General features: G+C 37.6%; 1 protein-coding gene across 19 annotated transcripts in view; it reads right to left on the minus strand.

Annotated features, from left to right (window-relative positions):
• The window catches only part of BAZ2B (bromodomain adjacent to zinc finger domain 2B), a 438,023-nt gene that overhangs the window by 20,745 nt on the left and 392,756 nt on the right, over positions 1-24,522 (minus strand). For all 19 annotated transcript variants that reach the window (XM_040476372.1, XM_040476370.1, XM_040476371.1 and 16 more), the window contains 3 exons: positions 21,499-21,561; positions 20,352-20,496; positions 84-739 (listed from right to left, as the gene is read on the minus strand). In XM_040476372.1, the coding sequence (XP_040332306.1) occupies positions 84-739; positions 20,352-20,496; positions 21,499-21,561 (864 nt within the window). The remainder of the gene's footprint in view (positions 1-83; positions 740-20,351; positions 20,497-21,498; positions 21,562-24,522) is intronic.

The raw sequence follows: 24,522 nt of genomic DNA on the forward strand, positions 1-24,522 counted from the left end.
TGATCATACAAATATTCAATGGATTCCCCATCTTCATGGGGCCAAAGATTAAAGAAAGCAACATAAAAATGACCAGTACAAACCTGAAGAGGTGATACAGCAAATGGATTTAGGCCAACAGGATTCTGAGCAGAAGATGACCCCAAGAGGGGAGCCGGAGCAGGGGAGGGGGACTGGGATGGTGGCTGAGACTGAGGAGTCACCACAGAAGCAGCTGATGCATCAGTATGGGTGAGTGAACTGTCATCACAAGGGGTTCTTGGCAAAAGGCTGAACCACTGTCTATTCTTTTCAGTCAGTGTTTTTAACAGCTGGTCATTGGGTAGAGGGCTGTAGAACTTCCCTGGACCACTTGAACCAGGACTGAATGGATTATTAGAGTCTGTCTTCTCCATGTTGCTTTGTGTTGCTGTTGATTGAATGCTGGCCAATGAATGTTTTCCACTGTTTTGATAAGACAATGTACACCCGTTTGCACTGCTATTTGGTTTGGGGGTTATTATGTCTGACTCAGGAGACATTTTAGCTACTTCTAAAAGCTTGCTTAACTTTGAAAAAGAGCCAGGTTTCTGAAGAAACAAATTTGTGTTATCTTTTTCTTTAGGATCTTCCTTTTGCTCACAAACATCTGGATTTGAGCAATTTAAAGTATCTTCAGAAGTCTCAAATATTTCTTCTTTGATCTGGATACTTTCTACCTTTTTTAGTTTTTCTCTTTCTTTTGCAATTTCTTCTAGTCCTATAAAATTGAAAAGTATGAAGGTCAGTTATTCTATCAAACCAGTATTTTAATTGAATTTTATTACTATTTATCAAGTTATATGCATAAATATCTAAACAAACTTCTAGATTACTAATATTCTCCATTTTTTTTCCCTTTCTTTATAGGCTAGATTTGTTTGCTCATTGGAAAATTAATGTAATTTTGTAACTAATCATTACAAAAAAATAAAATATTAACATATTAAAAGCCCTAATACATGACAAAAATTACTATTAACATTTTTTTGTAAATCCTTCTAGGAGTTCTATATGCAAACACATATACACCTAAGCCTATAAAGTGAAAAGAAAAAAAGGAAATCCTATTATAATATTCTAACCTACATGTTTTACTGAATAATACTCCGTAAACATCCTGATATATCAATAAATATATAACTGCACCATAAATTTTAATGGCTATCTTCAATGGAATGCAATTAATTTAAATAATCAATCTTCTACTGATAGCTATTATTAGGGTCTAATTATTCTATTATAAACAATGCTGTAAATGGTGAATGATCTAGTATCTGTATCATTGTACTTTAAAATTTTTTTTTCTGATTTACTTCCTTAGCATAAATTTCTAGAAAAAACCTTACTGAATGTTGAGATAGGTACTTTTCAGAATTTTTGAAGTATAATTGTCTTACTCCCCTCTAGAAAGTCTAAATTGATACACATTAACACCAGAAGTACACAAAAGCATGTATTTCCCTTAGTCTTCAAATAAACTGAATACTATTCATATTTTTTGTCTTTTCCAATATCTGGGGGGTGAAAGTCCAAATTGTACTTTTTTAATGATCACTATATAAGATTATCTTTTCATAGGTTTATTGGTATTTCTCTTTGTGGACTTCTGGTTCATATGTTTGACCAATGTTTTAAAAAAGTAATTCATAAACACCCTTTTAAAAATATAAATACAGGGGCACCTGGGTGGCTTAGTTGGTTAAGTGTCCGACTTTGGCTCTGGTCATATCTTGCACTTCATGAGTTTGAGCCCCACATTAGGCTCTGCGCTGACAGCTCAGATCCTGGAGCCTGCTTCAGATACTGTGTCTCCCTCTCTCTCTGCCTCTCCCCAGTCACCATCTCCCACTCACACTCTGTCTCTCTCTCTCTCTCTCTCAAAAATAATTTAAAAAAACATTAAAAATATAAATATACTAGTTTATTTGAGAAGTAATATGTGCTCAAGGTAAAATATTTAGTAATGAGAGGTATAAGGTAAAACCGTTTCTGTCCTACTCCCTCAATCCCTATTTCTACTCTTCATAGGTAACCATGGTTAACCAATTATGCCTGTAGATCCTTCTGGAGATCTTACATGCATACATGTGACCATCATTTTACACTATTACATAAATGAGATACTACTCTTCACTTTTCTGCAACTTAGAATAAAACCCAAACTCCTACACAAGGCCTACAACTGTGTATGATCTAGTTCCTGAAAAACTCCACAACCTCTGACCACTATTGTCCTTGTTCTTCCTTTCTCCCTTTTTTTGCTTCTCAAACATGCTAAGTTCTGACCTTTCTTGAGGCCTTTACACTTGCTATTTCCTCTGCGTAGAATACTGTTGTAACTTTATCCTCATATTTCAAACTAAGTGTCATTTTCTCAGTGAAGTTTTCTCTATCTAATTTTTTTAAAATGTTTATTTATAGAGAGAGAGAGAGAGATAGAGAGAGCGCGCGAGCAGGAGTGGGGGAGGGGCAGAGAGAGAGGGGGAGACACAGAATCCGAAGCAGGCTCCAGGCTCTGAGCTGTCAGCAGAGCCTGACGCAGGGCTCGAACCCATGAACCATGAGATCATGATCTGAGATGAAGTCTGGCGCTTAACCAACTGAGCCACCCTCTGATCACCTTATCTAAAGTAGGGGCCCCATCCCATTCACCTTAGAATATCATTCTGTATATTTACTTTGCAGAATTTACCATTAGACACAATAATGTGTTTATTTTCTATTCTACACCCCCTCACCCACAAACTGGAATTTAAATCAACAAGAGTGCTTAAAGGTAGAGCAATGTCTATCTTGCTTATTATTGGATCCCAAATGCCTAACATGATGGCTGCTATCAAATGGAAACTCAATAAATATTTTTTGAATGATGAAATAATGAATTTAATGTTTTCACTATATATATACCTTCAACAGCTTTCAATGGCAGAACACATAATTATACTTGATCAGCTGCATAATATTCTATTATCTAGGTATATCATGACTTATTTAACCAATTCTATTAATGTCTGAAATAGCTCTTCTATGCTTCTCTTGAAATTCATTTCTACCCCAAATTAAAAGTCTATAACTCAGACTTAGGCTTCTGGCCAATCAGGAGTCACAGGGACTAGATTTACCTCCTTGCATGAAACAACCAAAAAACAGACAAAATATATGAAACAACAGTTTGTAAGAAACTGGACATCAGGTGACAATGAGAGAAACCAAAAGCAGCACGCCCTATGACTGCCCTAGTTTACTGCCTTGGGATAGTTTCCAGGCTACATCACAGAGAGAGAAATCCAGACACAGCTGGAAGACTCCTGAGATGAGGAGATGGAACTGAGAGTCCAGGGGAGACCCAAATGGCTAGAGTGCTCAGGAAGGAGAACTGGAGAGGAGAGAGCTGCCTGGAGAGAGAACTCCACAGATGAGTGGACAGACCCCTTGAGTGTTCAGCTAAATAATGATAAGTGCCTATGTGTCAGGAATGCACCTGAGACCAAGGAAAGAACCACCTGAAAAAGATTAGAGGTGAAAGTGCTAGATACTCACACATGTTGGGAATGGACCTATTCCTACCAGCCAGGCTTGGAAACCTCAAAACTCACAGGCATCAGGTAGAATACTCAAGGATCTTGCTTCAGTAGTTAGGGGATAATTAGCCCTAGAATAAACACTGTTCTAGTCCTGCCTAACAAATTTTAAAAGCAAGACCTGAAAGGATCAAACTTTTCCCAAGTACCTTAACAATATTTCAGTTAAACAAAGCTCAAAAATGTTTGTGGGAATTAAAAAATATCCAGTACCAAATGAGATAAAATTCACAATGTCAGGCATCCAATCAAAATTAGAAGGCATGCAAAGAAACAGGAAAACACGATGCATAATTAGAAAAAAATCAATCATAAAAACTGACCCCAAACTAATAAGACAATAGAATTAGCAGACAAGGACATTAAATTTGAAAAAATAATGGCTGACGCTCTGGAAAACAGTGTGGAGGTTACTCAAAAAATTAAAAATAGAACTACCCTATGACCCAGCAATAGCACTACTAGGTTTATCCAAAGGATACAGGAGTGCTGATTCATAGGGGCACATGTACCCCAATGTTTATAGCAGCGCTTTCAACAATAGCCAAATTATGGTAAGAGCTTAAATGTCCATCAACTGATGAATGGGTAAAGAAGAAGTGGTTTATATATACAATGGAATACTACTTGGCAATGAGAAAGAATGAAATCATGCCATTTGCAGCAACGTGGATGGAACTGGAAGGTATTATGCTGAGTGAAATAAGTCAGTCAGAGAAAGACAGATATCATATGTTTTCACTCATACGTGGATCTTGAGAAACTTAACAGAAGACGATGGGGGAAGGGAAGGGGAAAAAAATAGTTACAAACAGAAAGGGACGGAGGCAAACCATAAGAGACTCTTAAATACAGAGAACAAACTGAGGGTTGATGGCGGGGGTGGGAGGAGGGGAAAATGGGTGATGGGTATTGAGGAGGGCACTTGTTGGGATGAGCATTGGGTGCTGTATGTAAGTGATGAATCACGAGAATCTACCCCCAAAACCAAGAGCACACTTTACACACTGTATGTTAGCCAATTTGACAATAAATTATATTAAAAAAAAGAAACAATAATGGCTGAAAAAATTCCAAATTTGGTGAAAACTATAAAACACAGACCCACGAAACTCAGCAAACTCCCAGGAAAAGAAACATGAAGACAACTACACCAAGACATACAACCAAATTGTTTAACACCAACGGATACAGAAAATCTAAAAGGCAGGTAATAAAAAATCTTATGCCTCATATAATCTCTATGCACTTTGTACACATTTACTCTAAGAAAACCCTACTTTATCACCCTAATTAGGCACATGTGGAAAGTGTCACTGTGCTTTATTCAAGTTATTGTTTAGTAAGTACTACTACTTGTTCTTGATTTATTCTGAGAACTAGTATCTTAAACGACTGCTGTCATATGTCCCAAAACAAACAGATTAGCCAAACCAAAAAACCAACCAACCAACCAATTTTTACTGGCTTGAGACTAGTAGATGATGTCCCATTTATATCTAATAAAGTAGATGGAGCTGATGATACATTTTAATAGCCCATTCATCGTTGTCTTCAACTTTTGTATTCAAATTACTTAATTATGAACAGTTAAACCTCTTATTAAAATGTAAAATTATTTAGGGGCGCCTGGGTGGCGCAGTCGGTTAAGCATCCGACTTCAGCCAGGTCACGATCTCGCGGTCCGTGAGTTCGAGCCCCGCGTCGGGCTCTGGGCTGATGGCTCAGAGCCTGGAGCCTGTTTCCGATTCTGTGTCTCCCTCTCTCTCTGCCCCTCCCCCGTTCATGCTCTGTCTCTCTCTGTCCCAAAAATAAATAAATTAAAAAAAAAAAAACGTTGGAAAAAAATTTTTAAAAAATGTAAAATTATTTTAATGTAAATTATTTAATTTACACAGGATGTGTAGCATAAAGAGATTTTTAAATTTTAAATAATTTTCTATCTCCTATCTCATACAACCCCCCGGTTCCTTCCAGTTCTTACTTTTCTGACATGTGTCAATAAGTATTAATAAATATCTTCAAGGGGCGCCTGGGTGGCGCAGTCGGTTAAGCATCCGACTTCAGCTCAGGTCACGATCTCGCGGTCCGTGAGTTCGAGCCCCGCGTCAGGCTCTGGGCTGATGGCTCAGAGCCTGGAGCCTGTTTCCGATTCTGTGTCTCCCCCTCTCTCTGCCCCTCCCCCGTTCATGCTCTGTCTCTCTCTGTCCCAAAAATAAATAAACGTTAAAAAAAAAATTTAAAAAAAAAATATCTTCAAAACAGACTGAAGGCAAGAGATGAAACAGGGAATGCTGTTCACTTGATTCATTTCCCTGGTAGTAAACGCTAGTGCATTATAACCAAGAAAATACCATTTCGCATTAAAACAAATCCTAAACAAATAACATGCTTTCTACTGGAAAGAGACGATGTCTTCTTGAATTTTATCAGAATCACGCTGAACCTTCTCAGTTCACCTAACAGTTGTCATTGGACACTAGGTGTCCACCACTCTGAGGTCAAGTGAAAAAATTTTCCTTTGCTCTCTTTAGTTAGGCTGAAGCAAACTATAATTTTCAAATAAATTTTACTACACTGTAAGTAAAACACAGATAGAGAACATAAGAAAAGTAAAAACACTGGCATTTAGAATACAGGTCCCTGTGCAGTGGCTTCCTCCCAGGGCTCAAAGGCACTTTTCCCCAGAAGTACTCTCACTGATTTTTAGTTGTCTTCATGTTGAGAGAGCTCCCATGACCCAGCATCCAGGAGATTTCTTGCTATTATTACTGTGGAGAAGACTAAAGGAAGCAGATTCTCATCATTTGTCTCTCTAGGATTGTTCCTTCCCAGTCTGATTCAGGAATTAAAAAAAAAGATGATTGATACCATAATACCCTTTCCCTTCATATAAGAGTCCCCCACATATCCATAACAGGAATTATGTTTTATTTACACTTCTAGATCAAATGCTGTAATCATATCCTAATACAAAATAGAAGAGTAACATTCACATCATAGTACATACATATAATTAACAACAAACTTGTTTCATTTTTGTTGCAATACCAAATAAATTATCTATAATCTAACATACCCCTACACACACACACATACACACACACACACACACACACACACACACACACACACACACACATATCTTTGGGTTTAGCTGGGTGGCCATGGGGGCTTTTTTCCTTCCCACTTTGCTGAGGGACAGCAGGACACTACAGCCTTTTAGCAGCTAATATCAACACTGTTCTCAGGGTCCTACATGTGTAGACTTTGCTTTTTGGTGTGTATACCCCCAAGCACTGTTCCTAGACCCGAAGTTCCCTTGATACATTTACTGTTAGAGAAACAAAGTGCTTTCTACCCTTTCTCACACTAACCCATAAATACAGAGCAAGCCATAGGATATAGTATTTTATCTCTTGGAGTGCTTTTGTCACAAATCCAAGTCCTATGGAACCACTATGGGAGCTGGGAGATCTTTTGTACTGTTCCTTCTCTGCTTGTAAGTTGACTTTACTAATAAACTTTGCTGCTATTAGCACTATGTGTGTCATTAGTGGTTTTGTAACTGTGCATCTTGTACAAGAGTTGGTGTCCAACAAAGTTTAATGTCATCGATATTTGGAAGGGAAGCATGCAGGGGTGGAAGAATTTCTCCTTGGGGTCAGTGGTAATTCACTTGGTGGACTTAGGAAGGTCTCAGTAGCTATGCCCAAGGATGAAAGAAGCACTACAGTGTATACTAAAGAGGGGGACTAGTGGTGATAAGGTGGTTTGAAATTCAGTTCTGTCCTTCCTTCCTTACCAGCTTAGAGATTTTCATGAGCCCTAAGTGGGAGAGTGAACTAGAAAGAGTGATAGGAGCCCCTTTAGAAGAGAAAGTGGGGCAAACTCCCACTATTATGTTTAACTCCCCTGTTATGATGTGAACTATCCCCTATGATATGAAGCCAGTTATTGTGAGGCATGCTCCATAGGAACCTGAATGGGAATCCCAGCAGAAGGAAATCCATCAATAAACAAAGTAAGAGCTGGGTTCTCAAACTACCATAAACACGTGGAAGGATCCTTAGAGGCTTGGCTTGCTTGTTTGCATGATGAAGGGACAATAGTGGTGTTAAAACAAGTGGAGTAGGGGGAATGCCCTTGCTACACAATAAGCAGTCTGGGTTAACTCGTAGTGCTGGGACAGGCATTGTCACCATTTTCAAACTGGATGCTTGGTAGCTTTGGTAAAATAGATCCTTGTTGGGGTGATGTTCCCGAGGCTCTTTATGTGAACTGGACTTGATCCACAGCAGATGTAGACACTAGCTACGTTACCATAATTCTAAGAAAACCCAGGGCTTGGGAGGGGATGGGCCTGACAACATGTCCTTGGTATAAAGAATGTTAAATGACTGAATCAGAACAGGTCCATGTATGTGGATAATGGCTTTGATTTTACTCCTTCACCTGGGAGGCAATGTTAGAAATGAAATAGTTCTTTTGGGTCATACAAGCCTCATTTCAGGGAAGGAAATGGAAAGTGAGAGCCTAAAATGTGGCACAGGTTTCTATACAAAATAAAAAGAAAAAAGGTACAAAGGAAGAAGATAGGCTAGACTTCTGGTATTGCTCATAGAGAGAAGCAATGATAAGACAGAGGTGATGTGTTGTATAATTTTAGAGTATGGAAGTGTTATCCACTTCAAAAATCTGAGAAGGTGGAAAAGAGACCCATGGGATGAGACACAGAAGATCCAATGGCCACTGGCTTGAGGAGTTGTTAGGGGAGGGGGAGTTGCCAGAAGATTAGGTGAAGAGAGCCCCTGCAGAGGACTATCCCTCAGACATTACAGTGGTTGAGCCTCACCACATTCACCATCTGGTAAGATCTCACAGTCTCTAGACTCTTCAGGAAAGGATTTGGAGAATAGAACCAAGGGAAATACCCTGTATCATCTCAACTCTTGAAACGGGATTATGGGTTGGAACATTCACAGTCATCAGCTCTACTTTATGAAATTGATTCAACTCCAGAAGCCAGGCTTTCTTTGTTCCCTGATCTGGGCTCTTTCAAACTTAAGAAGGACCAGGGCTGGGCTGGGCTCTATCCCTGGGTCCCCCTCTAAAGGACTGCTAACCACACTTCTCAGTTCACTATGCTAGAAAGAAGAGCCTCAAATATTTATGGGCTTGCTAGAAATGAGGGCCCAAGTGTCTACTGTTCTAGAATGCAAAACAGCCTGGGCAAACAAGTTCCCATATTGCGGCTGCAAGTTGGTGTTACCTATGACTCAAAGCCCAGAATCGCAATCAATGTAAAGGCTTTTGGACCTTTTTGTGTGAACTCCAATTGTTCCTTTATCAGACTGCATAACTGGCATGAAAATACTGTGGTATTGAAGTCCTGCACAAGCATGTCCACATATCAGTGGGACATATTTGTTGTGACTTCTACTGGCAGTTTTGGTAACTGTGGGCCAGGCATGTTGTCAATACCCAGATGCACTGACCAGGCCTGCCATGGCTGTACAAGAGTGCTACATACCTGGAGGAGAAAGACTGCATTTCTCATGCAAGGATAGATTCAGATAGGGGTACTGAACAACACCATTACGCTATTTAACGACGCTGTTTGACACTAGCATTGTAAGTGTCTATGACTGAAGTCAAGACACTCTGATGACATTTGTTAACTTTTGAATATCTCATTTCCTCTAGCTACTGAATGGTATATACACCTTTTCTGGATATAGAGATACTGTGTCTCTCCATGTGTGGACCATATAATACTATTAAGACTGAAGCATATTTATCACATAGTAAGATTTCCAGAAATAATACAAACAATTGGAATGCCTTTCACAGTTGTTGCCAAAGCTTGCCAACATAGTGTTGAGTGGCTGGCTTGTCCATGTTCCCTCTTCTCTACAGGCAGTACAGAATGCTGGAATGATATTCTAAAAGATGGGTGCACCAACACCCCTCCATAGTGACCTCTGTACATTGTCCAGTCTGGCTGTCCTCTTCCGTTTATACTTTGAGCACTTCTCATACCTCATAAAGGTCCTTACACTGTGGTGAAGTTCCTTGGCATATTGGATTTGAAGAGCAGAAATGGAGAATATACTTGGTATGCCAGGACCCTGAGTTTTTATACCTCAAAGTTTCTCTCCTTTTTTGGCACCTTTCAACAGGTGGCTGGGAAGTTACTGTTGTTCATATTACAGATGAATGGATGGACACAAATGTCAATATTCTCCTACTTTTCAGATGACATTTGCAAGTTACACCCAGAGGAATGGTAATTTTTATTCTCTCTTTGTTACCACAGTTTTAAATTTTTTTTGTGCACTCACTCTACAGGCAGGAGATTTTGCTGTAGTCCTTTTACCCATACAATATAGTCTGCCTGGAGGACATCTTTGGTGGGAAAATGGCACCTCCTGGTTTTGTGTGGAACTTACTGTTCCAGAAAAAAAGGACAGTCCATATAGATCACCACTGAAGATAATGATGGACTTGGCATGGGCATAAACATAACTGACCACAAAAGGTAAGAGGGTGAATATAGCATGAATAATTCTCCTGTTGCCTTTCTTACAGATATTAACAAACTATACTGAATAATCCTCTACAGCTATCCCACACAATGACACTTATTTCAAAGCTATCAGGATGTTGTATTTGTCATCCTCAACCTTCTTAATTATGGAGGACATTCTGTGCATTCCACTCCCAGACAGTGTCATAGGAATTACTCATTACTCCAGAGTCCTCATTTGTTTGGGCTATCCATAATTCTGTCCTTACTAATTATGCTGTGTAAAACTCCCTTTATCTTCTTAGAGGCAGAAGGACACTCAGATCCTGACATCTCAGCTCCCAGTGATCCATCAGGACCACCTGGTAGCACTTTTCCCCACTTCAGACCTACAGTTGAGTCTGGCTAACAGCACACTGGCAGTGTGCTAACCCCAGGGAAACATAAATGCCACATAGATACAAAATGTAGCATTGAACCAGACTGGCTGGCACTCTCTGTGATCCAGGGGAACTTGTTTTCTTATGTGAAAAGCAAGGCCTTCCTGCTTCCTATCTGGACATAACACTGTCTACATACTTTGGGAATAACTATGAGACCTTTTATAATGGCACTAACTGGCTGGTTAGCTCATTTGGTTAGAGTGTGGTGTTATATGACTCAAAATCTAAAAGGCACTGGCAACTTTCCCAGCTGTGATCTCTAGGGTCAGCATCAAACCTACCTGCAAGATGGCAGGTTTGTAGGGATACAAGCTTTCATTACTTTGCACAAGGGCTCCTTCCTTGAATAGGCACCCATGAAGCTGAGGGTATGACCCCAAATCATCTACACTGAGGGACACTACCACTGAGAAGGCTTGGGCTGTTATCACTGAACAAAAATAGCATTGATTCCTTGACCCGAGTAATATTATAAATGCATAGCTTTGGACCATTTGTTGAATATACTATAGGCAGATTGCTCAGGGTAATTGATGTTGTGCAATATTGTTTGTTTTGGAATTTCTCTGGCTCATCTGATTTCTCCTTCAGAAGGCACCATTTAAAATCCAACTGATAACTGTTCCACCTAGTGAAGACATATACCTACTGAGTCACAAGGGTCAGAGGGTAGACTGAAGGGGAATAAACCCTTAGTTTTAGCTAAATGGCTACAGGGGCTCTCTTCCTTCTCTCTTCCCAGAGGCCCAACAGAAAGCCAGATTAGTCACTGAGCTGGTTTGCAGATGGACAGTAGGGCCTTTGGCTGATGTTGGCACTGTTCCCAAGGCCCTCAGTATGTGGAACCTGCCCTTTGTAGTCATATTCCCTATTGCTGTTCCCAGGTACAGAATTCCTATATATATAGGACCTATATAAATGTTTTATATATACATATATACATACACACACACACACACACACACACACACACACACACACACACACACGTAATATGTTGTTCCTTAGAGAAACAAAGGGTTTTCTACCTCCTCTTGGACTAAGCTAAAAAAATAGAGTGTGAAAGAAGGCATCTCTCTCTTTGGGTGTTCTTGTTGCCTGTCTAGGCTGCAACTGGACGACACTCTTGTGGAACAAACATGGGGGCTTAGAAGATGCTGTGTGCTTTGTTATGTGCTCTACTCTTGAGTTACCATACTGATAAACTTTGTTATTAGCACCATGAGTTTCACTCATGGTGTGGGTTATCTTGCACGAACACCCTGAATTTAATTAATAATTTTCTTTGGAGGTAATCCCAGATCTGATTTCTTTTTTGTTATAATATTGAGGATAAAGATAATTTTAGGGATTTTTAAAAAAACTTGGACATTTATTTTTTAAAGCTTGTGCATTTATACTTTTAAATAGATGAATGTTGTTAAATCTAACTTTATTAAGAATAGATGGTGTTTTTAGGTAACTTTTAAAAAGTGACAAATGAGAGGAATAGAATATTGCATATTGTTAATATTGTATTAACTTTTGTTTTAAAGTGGGCTCCATGCCCAACATGGGGCTTGAACTCACAACCCTGAGATTAAAAGTCATGTACTCTACTGACTGAGCCAGCCAGGTGTCCCCTGTATTAACTTTTAATATCCAATATTTTATGGTCGTTTCTACTAGTTGGTACTTATTCATCTTTATCAGCCTTGCCTCCCAGATATAGTACTTGTCCATATTACATATTAATATGCTTCTGTTCTTTGTCTTCATATATGGTATATCTTTCCAATTAGATTGTGAGCTCTTTCTGGAGACAGGTTAATTGATTCTTTTGTATCTCCATAGTACTTAGTACAAGGCATAATACAAGTGCAGATTAAACACTTGATTAAAATCATAAAGGTTTTTTTCTACTTTAATTAGCTGTAAGATAAATAGAAGGAATCTACATCTGTTATTTATTTTATAAGTTTCATAGCACTTAGAATATATAGCAGATGCACATTTATCAGCGAATTAATAAAACCTTTATGAGAAAACCTTTAAGTGAAAATTTATTCCTCCTTTTCCGCTGTACTATGCAATGACCACAAATAATAGTATAAAGTATGATTAATATTTATATATCACTTTGTAGCTCTTTTAAATTCATTATTTGACATGATAATAACCAAAGAATTTATACAGAGCCTATTACAATTCTCTTGTAGAAAGAAAAATCAGAGTCCAGAGAGGTTAAATTGTGGGACCTGAACAGAAACTGAGGTCCAGTAACTATAAATTCAATAAATGTTATTTAATTTGAGAGGCCTCAAATTAAAAAGTTTCCTGTAAGCTATTCTTATAAACCTGATAAAGACATTTAATTACTTACTTTCTTAAAGTATTTTTAATGTGCCTGTGATATATAAAGTACAATGTTTTACACTACGTAGAATCAAAAGTTGTACATATAAGGGCTATAAAACTTAAATAATATAAATAAACTGAATGTATATCAATTGCCAAGATAATGATACAATTATTTGGTTTTCTAGGAGTTCACAGATAAGCTGGAGAAGAATTTATAAAAAGGCTAGAACTTGAGCTGGATCAAGAAAGGTGAAATTTAAAATGATTAAAGAAAAGGCAAATTAGCATTATATTGAACAGAACTCAGCAAAACAAAGTATGCAAAGTAGGAAGAATGCACATGTGTTAAGCAGTGGTGAGTAGATTGGTCTATGTAAATTCATATTGGGGAACAGTATGAAGACATTTTGAAGTCAGATTTATAGAAGGCCATGAATGCTTGTATGCCAGGTTATATAAAGACTTATTACATCATCTTATAAGCAGTAGGAAGTCCTTCGAGGTTTTGAAGCAGAGACATGATATGATGACAGAATGTAATGGAAGGAAGAGATTGTATAGAGAGAAGTTGGGGGCAGCTGTAATAATCCACATATATATTAAGAAAGAACTGATTTCAGCAGTGTTGCAGAGATTGACTTTAGATATTTTGAAGGGAAAGTGGACATCCTAGATAACTTCAACTTTACAAGCTCAGGTGACTGAGATTAATGTGGACCTTAGTCAAATCGAACAATATGTAATTGGTCTGGGGTAGGGCTCAGGTTTTGTGATTTTTTAAGGTTCTCATTTGACTCTTGTAGCTAAGGTCAAGTCAGTCATGGGGCACTTTATTGCTCTTAAGCTTCACCAAGGCTGTGCACCTCAGTGACTCACAATTTTATAATATTTTTTTCTGTAATTTTATAATTTAAAATTTTTTTTTCAACATTTATTTATTTTTGGGACAGAGAGAGACAGAGCATGAACGGGGGAGGGGCAGAGAGAGAGGGAGACACAGAATCAGAAACAGGCTCCAGGCTCTGAGCTGTCAGCCCAGAGCCCGACGCGGGGCTCGAACTCACGGACCGCGAGATCGTGACCTGGCTGAAGTCGGACGCTTAACCGACTGCACCACCCAGGCGCCCCGAGTAATTTTATAATTTTAAATTAAATCTCTAAAGATATATGCACCTTTGTTTATTGCAGCATTTTTTAAAGTTTTTTAAAAAAAAATTCCAGTTAGGGGCGCCTGGGTGGCGCAGTCGGTTAAGCGTCCGACTTCAGCCAGGTCATGATCTCGCGGTCCGTGAGTTCGAGCCCCGCGTCGGGCTCTGGGCTGATGGCTCGGAGCCTGGAGCCTGTTTCAGATTCTGTGTCTCCCTCTCTCTCTGCCCCTTCCCCGTTCATGCTCTGTCTCTCTCTGTCCCAAAAATAAATAAACGTTGAAAAAAAAAAATTAAAAAAAAAAATTCCAGTTAGTTAACATACAGTGTAATATTAGTTTCATGTGTATAATTTAGTGATTCAACACTTACATACAACAGCTGGTGCTCATCACAAGTGCACACCTAAATCCCCATCACCTAGTTAAGCACACCTCCCTAACTGCCTCCCTCTGGTAACCATCAGTTTGTTCTCTATAGTTAAGAGTTTGTTTCTTAGTTCGCTTCTCTCCCCCCCCCCCCATGGTCGTTTGTTTTGTTTCTTAAATTCCACATAAGAGTGAAATCATATGGTATTTGTCTTTCTCTGACTTATTTTGCTCAGCATAATACTCTCTAGCTCCATCCATATCATTGCAAATGGCAAGATTTCATTCTTTCTTATGACTAATATTCCATTTTGTGTGTGTGTGTATGTATAAAGAAGTGATATATATATCAGTTGATGGGCACCTGGACTCTTTCCATAAATTAGTTATTGTAGATAATGCTGCTATAAACATCAGGGTACATGTATCCCTTCAAATTAGTATTTTTGTATTCTTTGGGTAAATATCTAGTAGTGCAGTTGTTGGATTGCACAGTGGTTTTATTTTTAACTTTCTGAGGAACCTCCATACTGTTTTTAACAGTGGCTGTACCAGTTTGCATTCCCAGCAACAGCGTAAGAGGGTTCCCCTTTGTCCACATCCTTGCCAATACTTGTTGTTTCTTGTTAATTTTAGCCATTCTGACAGGTGTGAGGTGATAGCTCATTGTAGTTTTGATTTGCATTTCTCTAATGATGAGTGATGCTGAGCATCTTTTCATTATCTGCCATCTGTATGTCTTCTTTGGAAAAATGTCTATTTATGTCTTCTGCCTATTTTTAAATTGGATTATTTGTTTTTTGAGTGTTGAGCTTTATAAGTTCTTTATATATTTTGTATAATAATCCTTTATCAGATCTGTCATTTGCAAACATCTTCTCCATTCTGTAGGTTGCCTTTTAGTTTTGTTGATTGTTTCCTTCACCATGCAGCTTTTTATTTTGAAGAAGTCCCAATAGTTTACTTTTGCTTTTGTTTCCCTTGCCTCAGGAGACATATCTAGTAAGAAGTTGCCAAAGCTGATGTCAAAGCTGATGTCAAAGAGGTTACTGCCTGTGTTCTCATTTAGGATTTTAATGGTTTCCAGTCTCACATTTAGGTCTTTAATCCATTTTGAATTTATTTTCATGTATGGTCTAAGAAAGTGGTCCGGTTTCATTCTTTTACATGAAGCATTATTTTTAATAGCCTAGATATGAAAGCAATCCAAGTGTCCTTCAATAGATGAATGGACAAGAAGATGTGGATGGACAAGAAGATGAGCTATGCATACATACGCATGTGCACATGCATGTGCGCACGCGCGCGCGCACACACACACACACACACACACACACACACACACACAGGAATATTACTCAGCCATAAAAAAGAATGAAATCTAGGGTGCCTGGTTGGCTCAGTCGAGTTAAGTGTCTGACTTTGGCTCAGGTCATGATCTCACGGTTCATGAGTTTGAGCCCCACATCAGGCTCTGTGCTGACAGCTCAAAGCCTGGAGCCTGCTTCAGATTCTGTGTGTCTCTCTCTTTCTCTCTCTGCTCCTCCCCTGCTTGTGCTCTGTCTCTCTCTCAAAAAAAACATTACAATTAAAATTAAAAAAGAATGAAAATTTGCCATTTGTAACAACATGGGTGGGCCTAGAAAGTACAATGCTAGGTGAAATAAGTCAGAGAAAGACAAATTCCATAGGGTTTCACTCATATGTGGAATTTAAGAATCAAAAAAAAAAAAAAGAAAGAAAGAAAAAAACAGACAAACAAACAAACCTAGACTCTTAAATACAAAGAACAAACTGGTGGTTGCCAGAGTGGAGGTGGGTTGGGGGATGGATGAAATAAAGGGGATTAAGGGTACACTTATTTTAATGGGCACTGAGTAATTTATAGAATTGTTGAATCATTATATTGTACACCTGAAACTAAAAACACTATGTTAATTATACTTAAATAAAAAAATAGATTTCTATACTAAAACTTTTACTTAATTTCATACTTAACAAGATCCTCTTCTTGACTTTTCTGATTCAGTTTAAAATATCACAATTTTTCTTTTTTAATTTTTTTTTTTAATTTTTTTTTTCAACGTTTATTTATTTTGGGGACAGAGAGAGACAGAGCATGAACGGGCGAGGGGCAGAGAGGGAGGGAGACACAGAATCAGAAACAGGCTCCAGGCTCTGAGCCATCAGCCCAGAGCCCGACGCGGGGCTCGAACTCATGGACCGCGAGATCGTGACCTGGCTGAAGTCGGACGCTCAACTGACTGCGCCACCCAGGCGCCCCTCTTTTTTAATTTTTAAATGTTTATTATTTATTTCTGAGAGAGAGAGTCAGAGTGAGAGTGAGGAAGTGGCAGACAGAGAGAGGGACACACAGAATCCAAAGCAGCTCCAGGCTCCACGCTGTCGGCACAGAGCCCAATGCGGGGCCCGAGCCCAAGAACTGCGAGATCATGACATGAATCGAAGTCGGACACTCAATGGACTGAGCCACCAGGCACCCCAATATCACAATTTTTCTATTAAGGAATAATTCATCCAATTTTTCTCTGATTTCATTTTTCTTACATCACATTCAATCTTTCTTATAGCAATTCTACCTTCAAGATATCACACTCTGGGGGCACCTGGGTGGTTAAGCTTTGGACTTCAGTTCAGGTCACGATTTCACGGTTTGTGAGTTCAAGCCCCACATTGGGCTCCCTGCTGTCAGCATGGAGCTGTCTTGGGATCCTCTGTCCTCCTCTCTTTCTGCCCCTCCCTATCACTCTCTCTCTCAAAAAGAAATAAACATTAAAAAAAAAGATATCATGGTCTTCCCATGTTTCTTGTTTGTACTTGAGCTTAGGGCCTCCCTACGTTTTTCTAGGCTACTAGAGTGATCCCACGACTGATTTCTCTGCCCCCTTTCTCCTCAATCCAATGTGTACTTTGCTCCAGATTATTTATTTTAGCATAGTTCCCCTGCCTATATTACTCTCTGCCTTCAAGACCTCACAGTCTAGTGCCAGAAATGGCCATGTATGCCAAAAATTGTAAATTATTAAAGTAGGCTATATAACATTTTCCTGGTTTGAGTATTTTAAAGCACTTTGTGTTTATCCTTTGACTACCTCCAACTTCATTCACTCTCTGGTTTGCAAAGTCCTAACTTTTCTTAGAGTTGCCTTTGGGGCCACCCCTGGAATGAAAAACAAGTGTATAGGATATAGGTCTAACTGTAAAGGCTAGGAGTTCCCCAAATACATCAACCAGAACAATTCTGGTTTTGTTAGATATTGGGGTTCTGCATAAGATTTGTAAAATTTTAAACAATTTATTTAAACAAAAACAAAAACAAAAATAAAATCTCAGTTAACTCATTTCTTCCACTCCTCCCCCTAACCTCTGGCAACCACCAGTCTGTTCTTCGTATCTATAACCTTGGTTTTCTTTTCCTTTTATTATTTTTTTAGATTACACATATAAGACAGATCATATGGTATTTGTCTTTCTTTGATTTATTCCACTTAGCATAATGTCCTCAAGGTTTTATCTATCTTGTGGCAAATAGCAAGATTTTATTCTTTTTTATGGCTGGGTAATATTCTATATGAGGTGTGTGTGTGTGTGTGTGTGTGTGTGTGTGTGTGTGTATGTGTGTAGACCCTACCATCTTTATCCATTCATTCACTGATGGACACTTAGGTTGTTTCTATATCTTGGCTACTATGAATAATGCTGCAGTGAAATGGGGGTGGATATATCTTTTTGAGTCAGTGTTTTCATTTTCTTTGGATAAATACCCAGAAGTGGAATTGCTACATCATATGGTAGTTCCATTTTTAATTTTTTGAAGACCCCCTCATATTCTCTTCCACTGTGGCTGCACCAATTTACATCTCTACCAATAGTGCATAAGGTTCCCTTTTTTTCACATTGTCACCAACATCTGTTATTTCTTGTCTTCTTGATACTAGCCGTTCTAACAGGTGTGAGGTGAGATCTCATTGTGGTTTTGATTTGCATTTCTCTGATGATTAGTGACGTTGAGCACTTTTCATATGCCTTTTGGCCATCTGTATGTTTTCTCTGGAAAAATGTCTCTTCAGATCTTCTGCCCATTTTTAAATCAGGTCATTTTTCTGCTTTGAGTCACATGAGTTCTTTACATATTTTGGTTATTGGTACCTTATCAGATACATGATTTATAAATATCTTCTCCCACTCAGATTACCTGTTCATTTTGCTGATGGTTTCCTTTGCAGTGCAATAACTTTTTAGACCAATGTAGTCCCACTTACTTATTTATTACTATTTTTTCCATGCTTAAAATATTTTTATTTTAAAATATTTTATGCAAACAGTTAAAGGAACCCATCACACTATTCTGTTGAATCAACAGGCTGACCCATCTACATCAATTTTTAAAAACAAGTACAATGCAATTGAAGCTTCCATGTACCCTCCCTGATACCATTAGCAACTCCTGCCCTGGAAAGGCAAGGGGTAACTTTCACATATAATTCCAATACATGATTTTATACTCTTACTTCATGTAATTTGAAGCCATAGGAAATATATTACTGTGTAAAACACTGCTTACTATATGCCAACAATGCATAAATGCCAGCCACAACTTTAAGTACTTTACACGCATTATTAACTGCCCTCCTGCAAAAGATTTTTATTTTATTTTTTTTTAATTTTTTTTTCAACGTTTATTTATTTTTGGGACAGAGAGAGACAGAGCATGAACGGGGGAGGGGCAGAGAGAGAGGGAGACACCGAATCGGAAACAGGCTCCAGGCTCTGAGCCATCAGCCCAGAGCCTGATGCGGGGCTCGAACTCACGGACCGCGAGATCGTGACCTGGCTGAAGTCGGACGCTTAACCGACTGCGCCACCCAGGCGCCCCAAAAGATTTTTATTTTAAAAAGTTGTTGCTAAAAACAACTACTTTATAAAATTTTGGGTCTGGACATCGCTGTGATTAATCAAACCCCTCTTTCCACTGGACTGTTAAAGTATTACAATGCATGGATTTTGTTTTATCTATCTTTCAACCTCCTGCAGTACCTATAAATGCCTGGCATTAAATGGGTATTCAAAAAAAAAAGTGTTAAAAGAAGTTTTGGCCTGCATGCATCACCATGGAACCATAGCTATATCCTGAAACTTGTAAGCACTGGCATAATACTCTCAGTGCCATCAGAATTTAAACATTTGGAAACACTCAAACATATAGTTCTGAAAAGTTCACTTCAAGACCATTTATCCAGCACATAAATGCACTGGGTACTGAGTTAGTTAATATAACACAAGTGGAGACAGCAAGAAAATAGCCTAAAGGTAAATAAATAAATAAATAAATAAATAAATAAATAAATAAATAAAATAAAAAATAAAAAATAAAAAAATAAAAATCAAGGATTGTGTAGTTTAACACAAAACTCAAGAAAGACAAAGGTTTAATGGAGAAGGAAGTGATCATAAATTTCAGACATGAACAAGATTTCAAGATGAATGAGATTATGATAAGGGCCTTACTTTAAGTGAGTTATTTCCAGGGATACTGACAGGATGGACGCTTTTTGCAAAGGTTAAAGAATAAACCACATATTAAAAAATTTGACAATGGGAAGGGAGAAAAAATAGAGAAGCAGCTATAAAGGAAAATACAGGGAAAGATCTTTGTCCACTAAGTAAGAAAAGAACACTTTATGTGTGATGTCAGAAAGAGTGACAGAAGAGAAATCATGAACACAGAGGAAATATTTATCAGTGAAAGAGGCATGAGTTCAAAAGGAAGGGGAATCAAGGTTTTACACTGTTTATCCATAAAGCAAATATGATTGTGGAAGCACAAACTATAGTGAAGAAGTAACACGGTTTTTCAAAGTATGGTTTTTGATATTATTTTGTAACAGATTAATAGTTCCTACCTTCACCACTCTCCATGCCTTCTACAAAAATCCCCCCACATTGGGGAAGAATCCAGTACCGGCGTCTGTAACGATCCTGGCCAAACATCATCGAACGCAAAGAGTGAGAAGCGTCAAAGAGCTTCCTTCTGTACTGACTCTGTTGCTGTTAAAAAATGATGCATATAATTAAGCTATGGGTGTCAAGTGCTTTAAAAATTAATATAAAAGTGACTTTACACTTATTATGCCTTTACTAAGCAGATAAATTTCACTACTGGGAACAGACAGCAAAAGAGCTAAATATTCTATGCCTGACTTCAATTTCAGTAACACTTAATATAGTTAGTAATTATTTTGAAAGTAATTGGAATAGTCTTGTTACCATGGATTAAAAAGATGTTTTATTTTACCAGTTATCTTATAGTAAAGCAAATCTTAAGCTTGGTAGCAAACAATGTGATCAACTATTTTACTGGCCAGAACAAACTGGCTCAGTTCTATTGAGTATATAGTGTATAACAAATAACTCTCACAACATATGTAATTGACCGTATCTGTATTTGCTTATTTTTATACTCATACTGTAAACCTAAGCAACAAATTGCTAAATTTTGGGATAAATTTGGGATGAATCTAACATTGATATAATATACAGGTATCTCATAACATTAATCTCATAATACTAATACTTTTAAAAATACATCTTTTTTACAGAAGTCCATTTGAAACTTCACTAATACTACTGAAATTCAATTTTCAATTGAATTTTTAAAATCATTAGTATGTAAATATGTAATTTATAAATCCAGTGCAAATATAATCCACAAATATAGTAATGTAGAATAAAACATAAGATGCTGAAACTATTACCATGACATTTGATTGAATTTTAAAAACAATTACTTTCAAGAAATAAAACAATGCATTTATGCTATTTTGTATTTAGATGAAGAGCTGAAGAATATAGGCCCTGGTTAAGTTTAGGCTTTTAACCTTGTTATTAAACTTTTAAGGTTTAATTGTGAGAATGTTTCTAGAGCTCCTCATTTTACTTATTTATAAAAAACTTATTTTTATGTTAGCAGCCAGAAAAACTAATCCTATACAAGGTGGATCTTTAAAACACCGCAAAAAAGATATTAACTGTAGTCTGAAAAGTGCTTACTTTACTCAGTTTTTCAATCTGTTTTTCTAGCTCTTCAACACTTGCTGCTTGGTCACCTTCATCCTATACATAACAAAATACATATCATTTACCTGCTTTTAAGATTTATTTAATCAATCAGTCAGCAAATATATAATGAAAGTCTTCTATATGCAAGGTACTATAATATGCATATGGAAATGTGTAAGATTCAGTTGTTGTTCTTTATAAATTAATAATCTGGTAGGGAGACAAATAAAACATTAACACTAAAAAATGAAAACCACCAAATAGTAGGGAGCTATAAGGCTCTCAAGACAGGTAGAGATTAAGAGTCATGGAGTTCAGGGGAGGGAGAGATTTATTCTAGTGGGAATCTATACTAAGAATCTATACTTAGAATCTATACTAAGAAGTTGTGTTTTTTTAATATGAAATTTATTGTCAAATTGGTTTCCATACAACATTCAGTGCTCATCCCAATAGGTGCCCTCCTCAATGCCCATCACCCACCCTCCCCTCCCTCCCAACCCCCATCAACCCTCAGTTTATTCTCAGTTTTTAAGGGTTTCTTATGCTTTGGCTCTCTCCCTCTCTACCTTTTTTGTTTGTTTGTTTCCTTCCCCTCCCCCATGGTCTTCTGTTAAGTTTCTCAGGAGCCACATAAGAGTGAAAACATATGGTATCTGTCTTTCTCTGTATGACTTATTTCACTTAGCATAACACTCTCCAGTTCCATCCACGTTGCTACAAAAGGAATACAGGAGTGCTGAGTTGCTACAAAAGGAATACAGGAGTGTTGCTACAAAAGGAATACAGGAGGCACTTGTACCCCAATGTTTACAGCAGCACTTTCAACAATAGCCAGATTATGGAAAGAGCCTAAATGTTCATCAACTGATGAATGGATAAAGAAATTGTGGTTTATATATACAATGGAATACTACTTGGCAATGAGAAAGAATGAAGAAGTTGTGTTTTAATCAGCTACTGAAGAATACTTAGGAATTGACTGATCAGAGAAAAAAGGGCAGGGCATTCCAGAAAAAGTCTGGCATATCATGACCTCAAAGGTCCATCAAGAGATAAGGTGGGAGATGAGGAAAGGATGAGTTTAGGGCTAACCTGTCAGAGCTGTAAATGCTTGTCAATGGACAATGATATCCCTCAAGGGCCATTAAATATCAGAACTATGTTTTATAAAGATTAATCTGATAACAGTTATGAGATGGCCTAGAGCAGGGAAAGGACTAGAACTGTTAAATCTCATTAGTAGATTCCTGCAATGATTCAAGAGGGAAGGAGAATGTGGGCCTTGCTAGGGTCAAGGAAATAGAAAAGGAGAAAAGCAAATGGATATAAGAGACATTACATAATTAACACTGCTAAGTCCTGACAAGTCATGGATAGGAGGCAGAGAAGGGTGAGGGAGATGAAGGAAGGAGTAAACTATGATGTTCAGGCTTTACATCTGGGGACTGCAAAAATCTTAGTACCATTAATCAAGTCATTTTTAGAGCAAAGAAGGCATGTTACATTTTGAACACATTGAGCTTTTAGAAGAAAAATAATCTCTACTATAATTTCATAAATGGGAAGTATATATGTGACTATGAATTTCTTTCATTCTAGAAAATAAACATAGGAAAACTTGCCCTAAATTATATGTTTGAGAGGAAAAGCATGAAATAATAGAAGGTATATGTGCTTCTTTGAATCTCAGCTGCACTACTTCATGTAGGCCAAGTACTTAACTCTTCAAAGACTATTGTGTAATCTGTAAATTGATGATAACATTATCCGTGATATGGGATTTTTGTGAGAACTAAACAAGAAACAGATCTGAAACAACTGGCATAGTTCCTGGCATCTAATAAATAAATACAGTTACTTTCCTTCTTTCTGAAAATTGTACTTTAATGAGAAGATGCAGATACATCTTAGGACAAAAAAAAAAAAAAAAACCACTTTGATATTCACTTTCTACAAGCATTTTTACAAAGGTACACCATCACCAACCACTCATGAACAGATATTTCTAGACCAGTATGGTTATCTCCCCAATACAAGGAAGTGAAAGGAAAATTACCCATCATTTATCCACCCCTTACCCATTACCCATCATTTATCCACCCCTTATCCAAATCAAGTGAACCAAATTACAGAAGCACTTAGGCATATTAATTGTGCTAATAGTAACAGGATTTCTATTTGGGATTAAAAGAAACCTAAAATCCTTAAATCTTGACTCTCAGAGACATATTTACATATCTATATAATTCTAAATCAATCTTTTGACCAGAGGATAAATGTTCGATAATGTGCTTATGTAAAAATACAATTCAATCAATAGGTATTTGAAATAAGACATCGAAGTAGCTATCTGTCAGCCAAATTAACTAACTGCTATTTCTAAGACTCTTCCTATGATGAAAAGGGAGTAAACTGTCTACTGAAGTTTTACTTAAAGGAGCTTTTGGCTAATAGTCCTTATAATTTTAAGAGACACGAAGGAACTTGAAAGACCAGAGAGAAAGGCATTGACAAAATTAAGAACACAGAATCTATCCCTGCCATGGTTCTCCATGGTTTTTTATCCAAAGAGAGGGCCATTATTTGTCCCTATATACTGAAGGTTAATTGTCCACATAACCTTACATCCTAAAATGTGAGGTTAAAGTTCACAAAGGTTTCAACACAAATCTAAGTATTAGGGATATTCCATGTGTTGAAGGAATCAAGAGTGAGAAAAGGGAATCATAGCTGAGACAAAAGGCAGGAGTTTCTATGACTTAGTCAAGGGCAGGATTTTCTAACTGAAAGAGGTCATGTGGGCCTCTGCAATTAATCCTCTAAGGAGTATAACTACTGACATGAACTATACTTTAAATAAGAGGCCACATATGTTTTTGGAGGAATAATGTGCCTATCAGTCAGATTCACTTAAATAGTTAAACTTTTATTAAATAGGAAATTGATAAGTGGCTGCCAGTTCTTCAATATGAAGAATAGCTCTCAAATCATTTAAAGGAAATGCTAATTTGG

Source organism: Herpailurus yagouaroundi, unplaced genomic scaffold, assembly GCF_014898765.1.
Source record: "Herpailurus yagouaroundi ecotype Mexico unplaced genomic scaffold, PumYag 140, whole genome shotgun sequence".
NCBI lineage: Eukaryota > Metazoa > Chordata > Mammalia > Carnivora > Felidae > Herpailurus > Herpailurus yagouaroundi.